General features: G+C 40.6%; 1 protein-coding gene across 1 annotated transcript; it reads left to right on the top strand.

Annotated features, from left to right (window-relative positions):
• The first annotated feature begins 272 nt into the window (after nucleotides 1-272).
• On the top strand, nucleotides 273-10,921 carry LOC140316316 (myocardin). The gene is made up of 16 exons (XM_072394099.1): nucleotides 273-546; nucleotides 1,451-1,611; nucleotides 4,846-4,899; nucleotides 5,749-5,804; nucleotides 6,171-6,237; nucleotides 6,974-7,099; nucleotides 7,217-7,404; nucleotides 7,532-7,672; nucleotides 8,095-8,260; nucleotides 8,370-8,532; nucleotides 8,670-8,814; nucleotides 8,937-9,536; nucleotides 9,659-9,757; nucleotides 9,920-10,057; nucleotides 10,144-10,198; nucleotides 10,288-10,921. Exons 2-16 carry the CDS (start codon nucleotides 1,557-1,559, stop codon nucleotides 10,713-10,715), a joined length of 2,481 nt encoding a protein of 826 aa, XP_072250200.1. The 5' UTR covers nucleotides 273-546; nucleotides 1,451-1,556; the 3' UTR covers nucleotides 10,716-10,921.
• Nucleotides 10,922-18,200: the final 7,279 nt, after the last annotated feature.

Raw genomic sequence — 18,200 nt, 5'->3', positions numbered from 1 at the left:
CAGCTCCTCACATTAAGGAACTGCGCTGACTTCATCAGAGGTTCCACTTTTGTGAAAGTCAAGTACAAAGAGACACACCAACGCTTACTGTCTCGTCCCAGTCAACCAGCCAGCAGGTGTCAGGGAGGGTGGCTGGCTACGAGAGAGGGGAGGGGGGTGGAAGAGGAGTTCACAACCAGGGGGAGGGGTGAAGTTTGACAGTTCCTCACAGTTGGCACCAAGGATCCAGGATGCTTTGGGGCGAATAGGGAGAGGGGCAGAGGGGGCAAGGCAGAGGCAGAGAGAGGTTTCTATCGGAAGGGGACGAAGGAACCACAGATCCTTTTCCTCCATGCGCTGAAAGCTTTGGGAAAAAATCTGAGAAACAGAGAAGTGTGAAAAAGTGGCGAAAGGAAAAAAAGGACATAAGAACATGAAAGAAAGAAATCGTCATTAAACACATTACGAAGTTTTCTCTTTCCCTCTCTTCCTCAGTCTCGCACCTCTCTCAATTTAATCTTAAATCCACTCCAATTTCCCCCGAGGGACTCAATTCTCCCTTTTCCTGTAAGTATTCTCTTTCATTCTCCTGCTTTTATTCTCTCAGTTTTTTCAGTGTCTTCTTGTGCCTCAGTGCCCTGTAGTGAAACAATACCAGTGTCAGACATGAAATCTCAATCAACTTCTTGTTATTTGATTGCACTAATGAATGAATGACCTCATTTTGGAAGCTTTATGTTATAAACAAGCGTGTTGTCATCAAATTGGGAATAGGAAGAACGCTTTGATGAATTAGTATGCATAAACTCAGATTTTCCAAAGCATGTGTGTAGTTTTGTTCGTGTGTGTGTTTGTGCATTCGCCTCAAACAGTCTTCCTCTGGGTTTTCTGCTGCTGGCCACTTCAGATCAATATTGTAAATAGGTTGTGTGTGTGCACTAATGCAGCTTATGCAGATTCCCAGCTCTCTCTATTTGAGAGTCAGCCCCTCTTCTTTAAGCGCTCAATGCATTTTTGGTCTGTGTGAATGTGTTGTGCGATGCTAGAGTTGTTGTGAGTTCATGTTTGTCCATCACAATCAGTGTCCTCTAGCCCTGACGCCTGAGTTATCTGCTGGGGTTTCTGCCTCCGTCACTCACGCACGCTCGACTCCCCTCTCCTTCCTCTGACTCCTTGCTCGGTCTCTTATCTGTTTAATTCTGTGTGGTTAGCTCTGTCTCTGTCTGTGGGTGGGCCTCTGTGACTCTGTGTGATTATGACAGGCTGTCCACAGAGAGGCCTTCTGTTGCCAGAGCTGCTCACTATAGAGTTTGGTCCGCCTTTAGGTCTGAGACGTCTCTATTTCTCCCACAGTCTACCTCTGCGGTGCTGTGTGCGTCTCTATCAATATCGTTTTTTGTCTATCAGTGAATTAACAAGCATCTGTCTCTCTGTCTCCCCTGCTTCCACTGCTCTAATGCATTCCCAACAGCGAGAGACAGAAGGAGAGGGGTCCATTCCTCCTGGTAGGGCAACGCCAGGAATTTCCTCTTTCTCTCTGCTCCACTTCCTCTCTCCGCCGCAGCCTCTTCTCCACCATGACTCTGCTGGCCTCCGAGAGGTCACTTTTCATCCGGAACAAGTTCCGCTCAGGTGAGGGTCAAGCAGATCATGCCAGTTAAAGCCCCAAAGAAATAATTTTACAACAACAGTGGCTTTGCATCTCAGGGATAGTTTGCAACATAGATATGCAAAGTGTTTGTCAAGGTTATTATCTGAAGGCCAGTCATACTGTCTGCCATGCGATCGGCAGAGAAAGGATTTAGTCAGACAAAGATGTCTTGAAAAGATGTAAAGACAGCTGACCCAGCTGAGTTTGTTAGTTATACGTGTAGAAATTTTGATAAGGAAATTTCTTTTTCATTCAAAGGTCGTAAAAATAAGGTCAAATATTTGTGAGCAATAGTCAAACCACTGAAATAAAAGTTCTTGTTTTTAAAGAAAAGGTGAAAAGCTTCAATATTATCAAGGTGAATGTGCCTTGATCACATTTGAATTATTTTGGCCTGACAGCATATGAAAATAACCCAACAACTGTCACTAAATTGTTCAACAGTTACAGTGGTACACAGAAGTGTTTCTGATGTCAGCTTCAACAAGACAATGAGAAGAGCATGCACCAAAAAAGAAAACGAATTCCGAATGCAAAATAAGCGTAAAATAGGGCATTACAAAGGATCCTATCAGTCTTAGCATTAACACACCAGTGTCTAAATTTATCAGTAAACATTTATCTTAGAATTATGTTTGCAATCTGTGTCAGCTAAAGAAGGTGATTGCCAGATGATTTTTGAAATGGTTATTTAAATGAATGCTAATGTACAGGCTTAACTTTATTTTGGGAGTCTCAGATAGCAGGCTTTCATTCTTTAACATTCAAAAAACTTCTGCCTGAATCACTCTGTTGTCGCTCTTGTCTCTTTAAGCATCTCTGTTTGATGTGTGCCAAGCTAGCTCAAAGGCAAGCAATATTAAATGTTGCTTTTTCCATGACTCGACTCAACACTAAATACTACCTCAGATATGTTCCAAGTGAGCTGAGCAATACTAAACAGTTTTGGCTCAGCTCACTTGGAAGGGTGTCATGAAAACACTGCAGACCACTGATTGGTCAGAGAGTCTTTACCTGTGGGTGTAAAGCAACACAGTAGTGACCTTGTTTTCTGAGGAAAAAATCATTTATAATTTGCAAATATACACACAGAAAAACTTTGGGACAGCAAAAACACGACACATGGCTGTCCCACCTGAATCAGTATAGTTAAACCAACAGCATGTTCTTTTTTTTTCTTTTCCTCAGCTGACTGGGGTGAGCTCTGTAGAGCACAGTTGTCAGACTCACTTTGAAAAGATGTCAAACACTTCTCAGTCTAACAATAAACCGACAGCCTTTATACACACAGGGATGTTTACGGCCCGGTCTGCGCCACCTCTACTTCACATGGCGCTGTGACGATAAGCACCCAATCTCACCCCTATTGAGGTGGTACTAACATCATCACGTGACACAAGAAGAATTTAATCATGTCAGCCTGACCAAAACCGGACTTTTAAAACGCATGAGGACATGTTAGTCCGACCGAAAGCACACAAAATTGAACTTTCAAAGCTGGGCTGACACCCGCAGATAACATGAATGGACATCAAAACACTTCATTGTATGTGCTCAACTAGACTCACATGCTCACAAGTTCCATCTTTATGCAAATTTCTGTAAAGATAGTAAAGCTTAACTGTATATTAATACATCTGAGCAGTGAATTCTCTTATACTTGTAGGTACAAAGATGTCCCACAGAGAAATTTGAAAGCAGCAGAATATCTTGAAAATTTCTCACATAGTCCACGGTGTCAGAGCGTTTGACCCTTTAAACATATGACTGAAAACCAAAATTGCACCTAGATGTTAACCTCTCACAGATGTGAATAGATTCTAAAACCCTGTCTGACACGACGTTGTACTAATACTCTGAACACATCCAACACTGTGACGAACAACAACCTTTCTGTCACTGCATAATGTAATGCTAGTTTCTCTACAAGTTGTAGCGGCTGCTGAATTCCCAGGCAGCTGTCGTAAATGACTGCAAAATAGAAAGGCGAGGATATGACACACAGACAGTTCCCTAGGTATACAAGCAGCTGCTGGAAAACGTGATTCTTTAGGCAGCTGCTCTGTTTGAAATCATGAATGTACATACTGCAGCTGAGCTCGAGCAATCATGTTTTGACCTTAAGCACGAACTGTTTACATTGCAAATGTTTTAATACAAGTGTGAACATGTAATGCAAATGGTAAAATCATAGCTTAAATCTTTTTGTATTATAATCCCTTAAAATAAGATGTTTGATGGACCACCATCACAAGTTGTCAGTTACACCCCACCCCCACCAAGAGTATTTTAAGCCTAAAATAGTAAACTAAACTACAACTAAACTGCTTTCTGTTAAAAAAAAGAAGTCCTGTTATGTACAACGTGGTCCTTGAGCAACAATAATATGTAACAATGTGAAAACTAATTAGTTCAAAAGTGGAGTTCGAGTTTTATGTGCAAATACAGAATACATGACTGAAACGTAGCTGACAATCACTGCCTCCCCGTCTTGTTATGAGCGCAGAGCTCAGTGTGAAAATCAGCTTTAACCCCGGATTTGTAAACTTTTGTTCTGAGTTGTCAGAGAGGCAGGAAAGCAGGAAGAGTGTAGTTAGCAGCATAAATGAGCATGACGTGAGCAGGAGAGGATGTATGAGAGGCTTCTGGAGAGAGCGGGACAGCTGAAAGGGGGGATGGGACCAACAGAAATAGACATACTGAGAGATAAATAGTTACTGCCCTCAACCCCCCATGCAGTCCTGCCCTCCCCTCCTCAGGTCTCTCAGGTCTCAGTACAAACCGAAATGTATCACAGGCCCAACCCTGCTTCACCTATTTATGTGTGTACTGGATCTTAATGTGTGTTTGAATTTGAATGTGTATGTGAATTTATGTGGTGAGGTCAGACATTCAAAGAGATATATAATCTACCAGCAATGCAAAGTCATGGGTAATATGAGTTTCTAGGCCATATCATTTAGCAGTAAGTGTGCCGTCTTACATTGCCTAACTCTACCTTTCTTCAGTTCAGATTAATATCTGTCTCCACATATTTTTCTATTCTTTTTCATTCACTGATATCAGTCTAAATCATTTTTGGATCAGCAATGTTCTTCATTTCCTCTATTTCATCCTCTGTTTTGTCTTCTTATTCTTTCCTTTTCTTTATTTCATTTTCTACACCTTCTTCTTCATTTGGATACACAGCTCACACATTTTATTTTGTCTTTCAGTGCTTCAGTTGAGGATTCAGAACCGAAGGCTGAGTGAAATCAATGCAGACTCAGGTTAGTTTTTGTGTTTTATTACCCTTATGATTGATTCATCTGCACTATGGCTGCAGGTTGTATTTCATATTAAAGATCCTCAAGTTACTTTTTTAAAAATCTTTTACCAAAGAGGTGGATTATTGATTAATTAGTGTTTTAGCAGATTTTACAACATTGACCTGCTTTAATTAAGTTTATAACATATATACACTAGAATTTAGGGAATAGAATGGTGTCAATTTTGGTAAATGATGCTTCTAATGCAAATGAATAAATCTGCACAAGCGTACATGTGCATCAGTGGTCGGATCTGTAGATATGCACCACTAAAAGAAATTAGATTGTCATGCATTTAATTAACAAGGACAATTATAAAGAGGGAACTATTTCATGAAATATAAAATAATTTGTATTCTGTGTTTATTTATTGACTTTGTTTATATGAGTTTTAGTCTGAATGTCTGAAATTACAGATACAAACAAGGACTAAAAGGAAAAAAAAACATTAAGGATACGGATAAAAACACACAAAATTTCCTTAACATCCATTGTCTGAAGATCTGTAAATGCATGAAATTCACTGACATTTCTTCTTCAGTGTTTAGAAGTACAAACACCAGTCTCCGTCTGCCATACGGTGGACTTCAGTCCTTCAGACATTTGGACGACCTGTCAGCACTAAAACATCCCTGTGATGCTTCATGCAGAAAATTTGTAGGGAAAAGTTGAAAGCTGGAAGTATTTTTTAGTTGATGCATAAGCTAATTCTCTCTAAAACATGATGAATATCTGGATTGAGAAAAACAATCCCTCCTTTAATGTATTTTTCATGTTTATCTAATAAGTAAAATCTGTGTGTCTACACAGGGTTGAAATCTAACTGTCCCTCTCAAAAAACAGAGAAAGAGCAGGGTGAAGCCCAGGTGAGTGGCGCATTATTAGTCAATAATACCCAATGTCATGTATTCTTTAAATTAATGTTTGTTTTGGATTGCATTTGTGAAAACGAATTAAGACCAAATTGCAAAAGTTTGAAAGAATTTAATATCAGTTTTGAGAAATTATTAAAAAAATACCTCATTTGTATTAGTTTTCAATCCAGACTCTTTGTAGTACAGCATTTCGTAGCTGCTTCAAAGACAATGCAATGATTCCATGGCGGAATTAACCTGAATTAACCTGAATTTTGCCACAATAAAGTTGAACTTTATTCAAACTTTTCGCTGAATTAACTGCACTGTTATCATTGGGACCTGAGTATTGGTTTGACCTGCTGTTTCCTGATTCAGCGTCTAACTGACGATGGTGCCCCTCAGAAGTTGCCCCCTGGTGGTCTGAACACTGAAACTGCACAAGGTGAAACCATGCTGACAGTGATGTTGCCGTCTCCTTCTTGGTTTACCCTGTATGCTCCCAGCGTACTGCACAATAATGCTCATCCCGCCCTCTTACATTCTCTGTCTGTGGTATATCATATCTGTACTGCCCTGCTGTACAGTAACCGTGCAAAGAAATTAACTGTGTAAATTTTGCAACAAGGACTCTGTGTTTCATTGGCTGTCAGTTAAATCGAAATGTGACCTTGCTGCACACTCCAGCGCTGCATTATGAGCAGACAGCAACTATATCAGTGACTGACAGCACATGATAAACCCACCAATCCAGGGATCAGTCATAATTTTCTGCTAATACTGACATCTCACTCTCTCTTATCTCTTTTTCTCTCTTTATCTCTCCTCTTCCTCTTTCTCACATGCTCTAACTTTTCTTTTAATTCAAAATGACTATTTTTCATCTGGGTTTTCAAAATATCTAATTTTCCGAATAGTCCTTTTCTGACATTTTAAAATGTTGTGTGTACATATCCAAGGGAATACATTCCCCTGTGGGCAGAAGTGTTTACTATTTTCTGATGCCTCTGCAGGCTTGAGTTGGGACTGATTGCCGGTGGCAAAACTGTTGTGCACGCTCACATCACATATGCTCTGAAATCCTGTTGCTTCTCTTTCTCCGATCTCATCTCTCTCTGCTGTTCTCCCATCTGTCCTCTTCTTTCATCTGCACCATCCCTCCCTTTGTCTTCCACCCGTAGAGAGGACTGTGTGTGGAGCCCAGAGGCAGAGGAAGTCTCGGCAGGCACAGGACCTCACTGAGAGGATCCATCGTCCACCTGCACCTGCGGAGCAACAGCATGAACACGCGTTGCCCCTCGAGAGATGTGAGTCAACATGCAGCTGACACACATTGACAGAGTTGCATGCAATTTATTATTTCTCCACCCATTCTCATTTGTTCATCTTTTAATCTAGCCTTCTTTAACCTTTTATTTCTTCAGGTCTTGCCTCTTTCCCCGCTGATGTCTTCGAAGATGACATCTCCTCCTCCTCTTCCTCAACCACTGAGCAACATGGCGCTTACCAGACACCAGCCATTTCCTCTTTGCCAGGACTCCCAGGTGACCAGTCACTGAGTGACTGCTTAGCCGTGGGTCCGGCACTTAATTGTAGTCCCAGTCATTCACAGGTGAGAAACAGTTGAACAAATTACTTTAAACTAGTATGGTCTGTTAAAAACAGTATATATTATTACTAAATATGAGTTTATAAATAGCTTCATGTGTCAGTCTGATATTCTGATATTCTGCTTTCAGTCTGGGTTAACGTTGCTCCCAGCAACCGCAGGCATAAGACAGCCTGCAAGTATAACGCTGGGTGAGTCAAACTCCATGGCAACAACTGGGAGACCAAATGGGATGATTCTGACTTCTCAGACCACTCCCCTACTGCCAAAGGTAACTAGGGGGATTTTTTTTGGGTCTTTTTTTTTACTGAAAAATGCACTGAATGTGCTTGCTATGGTGGCAGTCTCAGCAGGTATACAACATAGGGCATAAAAAAAGCCTTGTAGAGGTCTTTAATCTAACAGGACGATCACACTCATGTTTTTTTTCAATAACAAGGCTCTGCTGTAAGCTGCTCTGCATTCATTACTGTCAAATGTACATCTAGGGGAGCTCAGTATTTGCCATGTAGGTTAATATATTCTCACACAAGCCGCACGGGTACATGTCAGTACCAGTGCACTCTGTCATTGGGGGATTTGTGGAGCATTTACACATTTCTTTTAAATGTGTAACCTTAACACGAGGCAAATACTGTCATTGTAAAATACCCTGACAGTTTAAGAAAGTATAGGCCATATGTGTGTTTACAGACAGCTCGGCCTCCCAGCCCCACCTGCTCCTCATCTATGCCCCCTTCCCTACACTTCAACCATCTTCCTCGCCCACGGAAACCGCGGGATACCAAACCCAAAATGAGGAAACTCAAGTATCACCAGTACATTCCTCCAGACCAAAGGGGAGGGTCTGGGACTGGAGGTACTGATATGCAGTTCTAGTTTTCTACATCTATCTAAAAAGGAAACGTAATAAAGGAAAGTATTCTCCTGTGGTGCATTGTTTCATGTGAAAACATGTATACATCCAGTGGGAGGAGCCAAACAGAAGAGCCCTTCCCAGTCTTTGGATCCAGCCTATTCTCATCTCCTGAAACAGCAGCAGGTTTTCCTCCAGCTTCAAATCCTGCAGAACCAACAACAACAACAACAACAACAACTACAAACACAACAGCAGCTCACTGTTGTACCCAGGTATGTGTGCAAATACAGTGCTGACCAAGTGTCAGCTTAGTCAGCGAGATCAAACCTACGCAGAGCTTTGTTTTAATCAAAAAAGAAATAAATCCTCTGATGTTTTGGCTGAGTAAATGTTTCTGTCTCTCCTATAGTGGAGATCACAATGATCTTACAAAGTCTTCTGGAGCCATGCCACTGAATCTCCAGCCTGTTCCTGCCACAACAAACCACACTCCCACTGACACAAACCCTGCATCCAAACCTGAGATTCTCCCCGCAAACCTTGTTGATTTAACAGTAAGACAAAACATGCCTATCAGACAAGAGTTACTCTGATAAGTCTTAAAAATGTCTGAAAATTGATTGATTATTATGAAGAAATTATGACGCTCTCTATCCCCACCATTTTCCTCCGTCAGGTGTCGGAGTTGAGGCAGCAGCTGCGTAAACGTGGCCTCCCCGTCTCTGGCACCAAGCCTGCTTTGTTGCAGCGTCTTCGCCCCTTCCAGCTCCCCCGTGCTTGCCTCACCCCTACTCCCCTCTGCCAGCTGGGCACGAGTGTGGAGCCCCTCACTCCCTCTCTCCCCCTGCCACCCAGCCAGAGCCCTGGCTCAAGCCCCAGCTCTGGACCAGACTCACCCAGCAGCAGCCCGAGCCAACAGCTGTTTGTCCAAGATGGGGGGATTCCTAAAGAGATTCTCTGTGACACTCCAAACAGAGTTCCAACTGGAACTCTGAACGCTGTCCCTAATGGATTTACAAATCCTGCGTCAGTCAGTTTGGCAGGTGAACAGTGTGGTCTCACCAGCACAGTCTTCTTGGCTCCTGCCAACACTGCCTCAGGAACTCCAAGTCCAAGTCTTCCCATGTCGTCCTCCTCACCCTTGCAGTGTGAGACTCCTTGGAGAACTGAGAGTCAGCAGCAGCAGCAACAGCAGCGAGAGCTGAGTGTGGAGCTAGAGATGAGGGAGAGGATAAGGAGCAGGCCAAGGGAACGCTCCATGCACACAGGCAAAGAGGTGAGGACAGACAGGCTTAAGTTTTTGGTCTCACAAGGTTTAGAAAACACTTAATTTATTGGGGTGACTGCTGTGTAGATTTACCCTCATTAATGAGCTTCTACCAACTTCATATCAACCAGTCCTGTGACGGATCCCTTCATCCGTTCCTGCAACAGGATCCTGGATGCTCTAGAGGGAATCCAGAAACCAATGTACAAACAGAGGTGATGTTTACTCAGGTAAACATGCACACCAATGTACAGACACCTTTAAATGCACATACTGTAAAGAATTCTTTTCTGAGGCACACTCAAGTGCACCCTGTTACAGATCATTTCTCATATATGTGAGCATGCTTTCATTGCCACCTGTCAACTAATTTACCTCTGCTTTCTAATCAGGTGTTTTGCTGCCAGCCATGTGATGTGATTTGCCATGACTTTGAGCTGCCAGTGCAGATTACAGCAAGTCCTGTTCAAACCTTGCCTTGCGTTCGCAGCTTGGAGGAAGAACTACAGGAAGCTATCCAGAGAGCACAGGTTGGAGTCTGTAGATAAACAGGAGTTCACCAAGAGGTTGTTTTCTTCAGTAAGAATTAAGTATCTTTTCTCTCTCTTGGCAACAGATGGACCCTCGACAGTCCATTGATGACATTCTAGATGAGCCTATTAATTGTGATGGTGCGTTTCCCACAATTAATTAAGAATAAAACTTAAATGACACTCGTATTTCTTCCTGTGTCTAATCCCTTTTACTGCCCTTCTTCCAGGCTCTGTTAATGTCTTTGATCATAAATCCCCTGCCCACTCATCCCCCGATCCTTCTCCTTCCATTCAAACTGAACAATCCCAGCCTTCCCAGCAGCACAACAAGTATGACAACTTCCTACCTTCACCTCTTTGCTCTTCTCTCTTGCTGGAGCTTCCTCCATCTCCTGCTGTACTAAACCCAAGCCAGATCGTCCCTGTTCCTCCTCTTCCCCCTCCTCCCATCTGTACGTCGCCTCTGCCATCCACTGGGAAGTCACGGAAACGACGCGCTCCGACACTGTTTGATGCCGCCGACTGGCTTGAAACCCTTTCGTCTGGCCTCCGCCCTCTTACCCCTCCAAAAGCTCCCTTTGTTGAGCCAGATTTCAGCCTAGATTCAGATCTGAATGTGAATCGAGTGCTGGATCTATTGATAGAGAAGTGGTGAGGACTTGGGAGAGGTCTGTTAATTCATGTTTGTAACCTTATTGTATGTACAGTAGCTGAGCATTTGTTTTTTATTTTTGATGGTCATGAATAGGGAAAGCTGTGTACATTCTGCTGAGGGCACAATGTTATGCACAGAGGACTCCATCCTCCATCACTGAGGGGCTGTCAGTCACTGGCTCTACGCAATGTCGAGGGCTGGATTTGTTGCAGAGTGCTGTTTAAAAGTACTTGGGCCAGCCAGAAATGGCAAACAAGCAACACATCTATGGATTGACACACTCCCCAGCGCAATGTTTGCGGTGCAAAACACTAGAAAACCTGGGGGCATGTTAAGTTAAACATGCTTCCTGGCTGCACTGGGAGAATGTTGTTTCTGACTTATTTCCAAAACCCTGTTGTCAGATTGGGTTGAGTGTGGCCCCTGATATTGACTCAGTCATTGAGCCCCAGCCATTCATAAAGCCCATTCAGAGTGTGTAAAAGCCATAGAGAGCTCACAGCTTGTGTGTGGCTCCAGACCTTCACCCCAGTGCCAGACACACAGTCGGCATGCGGAGGGAGAAAGCTGGCAGAAGCCTCAAACAAGAAGTGTGTATGTGCTTGTGTAAATGTGCTTATGAATGTATGTTAGGTATGTGTGCTTTCTGTGTATCTGATGTGTGACTGGGCACACAAGTCTGCTTTTATCTGTATGTGTCAACATACAAATGCTTCCATGTATGTTCAGCAGCATTAATGCCAAATGCACTTGTAATTATTTGCTTGCTTACAGTTAAAGGTGCCTGTTTGCGAGGTTGATCTGTGAGAGGATATGTATGGCAGACAGAGAAAAACGTTCTGTGTCCACATTTCAGAGCAGACATTTCACTGCCAGCAGGCAGTAACTGTGGTGAAGTTACTAAGTATAATCATCAAAACAACCATGTTACCTTGCTCAAGTCACCATTTTCCAGGAGAGCAATCAGGCAACCGCAACCAAAAATAGTTCCTGCATAAATGCACCAATCAGCTGAGTGAGAGTTTCCTCATCACTTTGCATAAACAGGTGGTCATTTTGTTCCCTGATTAACCCCCAGCAGCGTCTGGCCCGTGCTGGGTTGCTTATCCTGCTTCTACCGAAGACAGTTTTAACACAATTTATAACCCAACACCAAGGCCACACCTGTTCACTTAGTGTGAATTAATTCCACAAATTAAACTAGACTTTTCAGAGTACAAAAAGACCAATAATGTCTAGCGTGAGAGCATTGTAGAATTAGCACAGAATAATAGAATGAATGAAACATGTCGTGAGACTCGTGTCTATCAGTCAGTTAACTGTGACAGTGATAATCCTTTTTATATTCTACATGATTTGTTGGTCATGCAGAAATATATTATTTGTATATATTATTTGTTTGTATAAAATACTTTCAGGGACTTATGTCGATTCTCAGCCCCACTGAATGAAATTATATTAATTTATCAAAATCTGACAGAGGTTAGCTGCAATTAGCCTCTACTGTGCCACATAGATGTAATTCAGATAGAAGATCCTATTTACAGAAAGTACTCTGACCTTAATTGGCTGCATTTCTTATCAGTCATTTTGGAGAGGTCTGATTGACCCATTTAATATTTTGAACATTTGTATAACATATTATATATATAAGATATATATACAGTCTATATATATGATATAGGAACCAACTGTAAATTTTCTGTACCACCAGCATCAATTTGGCCCTTTTCAGTGACTGATAAGTGTTTTGTTAGATTTGATTGTGTAAAGGCCACAAAAATCCAAGATCTAACATTGTACTGCTTATGTTCATGTCAAGCTGTTTATATGCAGATATTACAGTGTTTCAGAAGTTTTGTTTCCTCTTCTTAGGAAAAACTAATAACAAATAATGAAGATCATCTGTGAATTGGAAAAACATCCAGCACAGCACTACAGCTTTATGATAAAGCAATTCTTGTATAGCTTTAATGACAAAGACTAAAAAAAATATGTAGGTAAATGTGGATGGATGGCTATGATAATCATAGCAATCAATAAGCATTGCTTGCTACAAGAAAAAAAAACAATAAAAGAAAATGTATTGGCAGGAGAGTAATATGCTACCTCCTGTGACTTCCATTGCTTTAGGGCTGATACTTGTGTTTTTATTGTTCCTTATTTAATTTCCAAATACTGGAGCAGAGTTTCCTGAACACCCCTGAGACAGTTTAACTGGTTGACCACTTATGTTTTAAACTGAGCGTGAAACGATAACTTCAGTCACTGGAGTGTTTAAGGTAACTATGCTTCAGTTGGCCACTTGCTGCTAAAAATGCCTCATGGTGAAAAATGAGACAAAATTAAATGTGTTTGCTTTTATTTATTATGTAACTTATTCATGCAAAAGAAACAATTTTTTTTTGTCCAAAATGCATCTAAAAGCAATAAGAAAATTAAAGTCTTAATAGATTTTCAGTGTGTTTCCACTGTTTATTCTATCTGTGTGATGTGAGCAAACAGTTCTTTGCTATGATCTGGTATGCTGAGAGGTTTAACAAATGAACAAGAAACGAGCTACTGATCACTTATTTATTTCAACTGTCCCAAATTATGTCTTATCAAATATGGATGATGACAAAGTAAATGAAATATTCATTTGCAATGTGCTTTTTAAATGTCCATGAAAACCACACAAACACGAGAGAGAGTACTAGAGATCAATAGGAGCACTGATTTGGCTATAAATGAATAGATGGATAAAACTGACCATCAGTGGGTAATCTGCCTGGCAACAATCAATTTAATTGAAATTGTATTATGCAGCAAGACAAAACCCTTGAGATACTAATAAGGAAAGAACTATTTTTGGAAATGAGAAGTTTAGGTTTGTTGATCTTTAGGTCTAAATGAGAACATCTGTTATAAAGATACATAAAAAAATAGACTTATTAATTCCATTTTTTAGCTGAAGTTAAGTATGTTTGCATTGTAACAATCTTACTTTAGCACCCAAACATGCAAACTAGATTAATTTGGAACGATGCTAGTTCTGCGTGTATTTGATTGTAAAGTAAATGTTTATTTATTTATTTATAACAAAAGAGCATATTCATAATTGTATTTGGGGGTCTGCTTACAAAGACTTCTATATTTTAGTGTTTTTTATTCAGACGCTGTGCAGCAACACATAACTCCTGTCTCTTTAAGGCTTCTGCCCTTCCAAAGGGACTCTCATATGTCAATTGATTGGTGCAGGACAAGTACAACAAGAAAATTAACCTGAACTGCCAACAAGGCATTTCTGAAACAATGACTCCCTTTGGTTTGGATTTTGAGCTTAGTAGATTTGCAACCCTTTCACACACACTAAAAAGGCATATAACACAGTGAAGGGAGAGGAAAAAACCCCAAAACAATGAGGGTCCTCCTTGACACTCCAACCTATTCATAAAAAGCAGATAAAGCAGATGTACCGACATGTAATACTTGCTTTGTACTAACGTGGTGGATTAATCCACTTATAGAAATATAGCACATGCTTCATGAGAGGAAAGCCACATGATAATAAAATTAGTTGAATATGTAATAACTGATTATCGTGGCTGTTCCTCTAAATTGTTGTGATGCAGATATTTTCTGAAATATTTTTGCTTCTATTCCTGCAAACTGTTCTTTGAATTGCATCTACAAATGAATAGAGAAGCGAATGGATTTACATGGATCTGATAGATGAGTCAGGATGCTTCTCCTGTGATGTCTTGCCAAACAACACATTGCCCTTCTGTGGAAGAGGACATCTTAAGAGAGCCTTTTCTTTCCACTCGTCAGACTTAATAGCCTCATAATACTCTTCGGTGGTTAAGATCATGTTGCTTTAAGTGAGCTACCTCTATAAAAGCAGGTGAGTTCATTAATTGATTCACTGATCACAGACCAAGATGGGATGTGACGATTCATCTTTTTACCCCAATGAGGACGGGGAAACAAAGGATAGATAGATTTGGGTCAGGTTAGTGGGAAATATGACAGATATTGGACAGGTTGAGTCCAAAACTAACAAAGCATGGAGAGAAATGGTCAAACTTCTTGAAATATTATCTTATACCATTATCCATCATTCTTTTGCTCTTTTTCTTGAAAATATAGTACGCAGATATGCAGATGTTTTAAAATACTGACTTTAGCATCACAGTTGAGGGACAAATGGACAAAAATTGTGAAAAAAAGACTAAATTCACTGTGATGTTATAAAACGAGCAGGTAAAGAGTGTAATATTTACTAAACTGAGAGTTCCAACAGTAATCATTGTTGTAGTGGGTGTTTTATGCTGCCATATTCCTGGTCAGATTTAGGCTTGATCATGTAAGGATGTTTTTGAGAAGTTCCCATTTGATTTCACCACACATTGGCAAGAGGTTCAGATGACGCTCACAAGCAAAGGCTTCCTCAAGGCAGGGAGGGGCTCTTGAGGAAACAGGGAGTAAAACGATATGTTTCAATGTTGGATAAATTGAGCTTGTACGTAAAGGGCCAATATAAGATAACATTTTTTGTCAAGTGTGAATCATGCAACTACTATAACTGAGTCATAGATTAATAATACAGAGCTGGAATGAGTATCATAGGTCCCCTTTAACTTCTTTTATGATCCAGAAAGATCTTAACCAAACTGATTTTGGTCTGTACAACAAACTGAAGCTGCATATGTTGTTAAGTCTAACAATACCACATTTGTAAAAGGCACAAAGAGAAGACATAAGATGAGACAATCTTCCCTCGTTGACTTTTACACCCAGGGGTGAGAGTGTGTGTTTTCACAGAGGTAATGTGCTAAAGCTGTGACCAGTACGTAATGAAGGATTCTCTGTCATGGCCCCTCAAGCCGTTCCACATCACTTCCTCCTCTTCTCTTTGCTGCAATAACTGCTTCCTCCATGATTTCATGGGAATTAAAGGGTGTGCTTCATATGTAAAGCAGGTAGCTCTGGCTGAGATGTGATATGGTATGTGTGGATTCTCTCTTTCCCGCTCCCTCTCTCATTTCCCTCGTCTCTAGGGTCGGGGTTGGGTAGGCTTTGATCACTGGCAGAGGGTCGCTATGGTTCGATTTCTGTGGCGCTCCTCTGAGAGGTTAGCTCTGCAATTATAAACTATGTGAGAGAAGGTAGGGGATGTTAATTTCTCAGCAGCTACTTTAGTGTGTGTTGGTTAGCCATCACTGAGAAGTGATCCTGTGTACAGTATGAGGTGGAAAACAAGCACGTGTTACCACATCGATCAATATTTAAGGTATGGAATCAAACAAATAATCTGAATAACCAAACCGTGAGCGCTAAGACTTACATGGGACCTGCAAGAGCCTAAAGCCCTGATCTTCTCTGTCGATAGCATCATACTGTATACCATAAATTACTCACTTAGATTAGACTCATATTTCTTGTGAACACTGGTCTAATATTCACATGCTTTTCGTCTACAAAATGCTCTGAAGGCTTAGCTAGTTAAAATCCTGATTGTACCACTTATTTTTAGTTTTGTCTTTAGTTAGGTGAACCAAAGTAGCAAAGTAAAAGATGCTTCAAAGTTTCATAGGCTAAATTCCAACTGCAGGAAAATCCAATTTGTTTTATAAATCAGTACTTAAGGACAGAGAGACAAAACTGTTATTTGCAAGTAATCAGATTGTATTTTCTACCCAGACATAATCAACTTACCTTCATGGGTTTTTGTGGTAACGGCATAGCTATGCTGGAGGAAGAGCTTTACTCTTTACCTGGACAGAAGACTCTCAAGACAAAGTTAGTGGAGAGTGATAACTGGTTTCCCCCTCCAGAGAGGGTGGGCCTCAAAAGACCTTTTTCATAGCAGACATCAGCTGTGTTCAAAATCACTCACTTCAGTAACACTCACCCGCTTATTGTTCTTCATGTTTAGGGAGTTAGCTGTAGAGTAATATAGAGTGGTCTATATTATCATAATGACGATGTTTTTGGACAACAACTGAGTCATTTTTCAGCAATGATGTACTGATCGTGTTGCAACACCCCCTGCGCCCTGTCAATGCTGGTATGTATTTGTATGATGTACTGTGTGCACCACCTTCCAGTAGATAAATGCTAAATGCCTTGAGCCATTAGTGTTTTGATTTTCTGCTCTGTTCATATTAATCTAAATGAATTAAATGCATCATTTTCATGTCACTTAATATGCGTTTTTTCTGTAGTATATCATAGAAATATTAATCAATATTAAGAAACAAACAGCTAACATAAAATAACAATAAAAACATAAAAGCTTCTTCACAATGAAAAACAGAAAATTACTCCCCTTCATATGAGCTGCTGCAGGTCTGCTTGGTCATCAGCCTTTTTCATTTGGCACAATGCATTTTGGTTTATATTTGCTTGATTAGAATACACTGTATGTTGTATAAAGTCTCACTCTGCATTCGGGCAGCACTATGAAATGGGAAACTCATGATGCAGCCCTGTATATAGTGAATAGTAAGTGATTTTGAACATAGCCATGATTATGACTTGCCACAGCAGAAAAACTGCTGGAATTGGTTCATGAACTAATTAAAGGGAGCTCAGTTCCCTCTTGTGTCCCAGTAAACTACAACATTAAATCAGCATGCAAACAGGACCTCATTTTGTGCCATCATCAGTGCACTTGTACTTTTCTTGCTATGCCATATCAAAAGTTTGCTTTGAAAAAAGTTTACTGTCCTCTTTTTCTATGCGAGTGATCGTCAAGCCACTAGAGGTCGACAGGCTGGGGTAATTGACCAAAGAACAAGAGTTGCATTGTTTTGATTCATGATGGTTTCTTTGTCTTATTTGTCAGTAATGTTGGCAATGCTTTGCTGTTCGTTTGTGTGCTCAGCTCACTTTATTTATGGCTTGTTGTTCAGCTACTTGGGCTCAGGACCCTCCAGGGACTCTGATATCAAGTCTTTTATTCGTGAGTACATTCTTATTTTCTTGTCAGTAGTTTAACTTTAATTCACTTGATTTTAACATTAAATAGAACATTTAGATTGAACATGAAAAGTTGGTAAATTTATTTTGTCCATTAAAGGGGAGACAATCACCATACCAAGAATTATCATAGTTTTCATGGCCATGTTAAAAAACTAGCACTTGCTTCTTCCCTTTCTTCAGATGGCTGTCCACAAACAGAATTGGATATCACAGAGGCTATGTCCCCTTCTTATTACAGTTGATGATTTTTAATCTTTTTTTCTAACAAAAGCTGATGGCCCCAAGTACCCTGTATTTCTCTCCTTTCTGTTTACTCCATGCGGCTTGATAGACATCGGTGATGTTGTTCATTTAATTGAATCCACATTTCTGTCCACAATGTAGATTCACTCGGTATCTTGTAGCTTTTGGCCAAATTGTTTGTTGCAGTTTTCACTGAGACAAGCAGGGCATTTGCAAAAGAAAAAGCATGATTTGAAGTTAGCAAACAGCCGGCCTGGCCATAGCATGCAAAAC

Source organism: Leuresthes tenuis, unplaced genomic scaffold (assembly GCF_036924035.1).
Source record: "Leuresthes tenuis unplaced genomic scaffold, fLeuTen1.0.hap1 SCAF_10, whole genome shotgun sequence".
In the NCBI taxonomy this organism is placed as follows: domain Eukaryota; kingdom Metazoa; phylum Chordata; class Actinopteri; order Atheriniformes; family Atherinopsidae; genus Leuresthes; species Leuresthes tenuis.
This window is presented reverse-complemented; position numbering and strand designations above follow the sequence as displayed.

Excerpts from the sequence above, each read along its gene's own strand:
- LOC140316316 (XM_072394099.1), top strand. The coding sequence starts at position 1,557 with ATGACTCTGCTGGCCTCCGAGAGGTCACTTTTCATCCGGAACAAGTTC. Across the intron at positions 8,261-8,369 it reads GGGAGGGTCTGGGACTGGAG|TGGGAGGAGCCAAACAGAAG; the intron begins GTACTGATATGC and ends GTATACATCCAG. Across the intron at positions 10,199-10,287 it reads TGAGCCTATTAATTGTGATG|GCTCTGTTAATGTCTTTGAT; the intron begins GTGCGTTTCCCA and ends CCCTTCTTCCAG.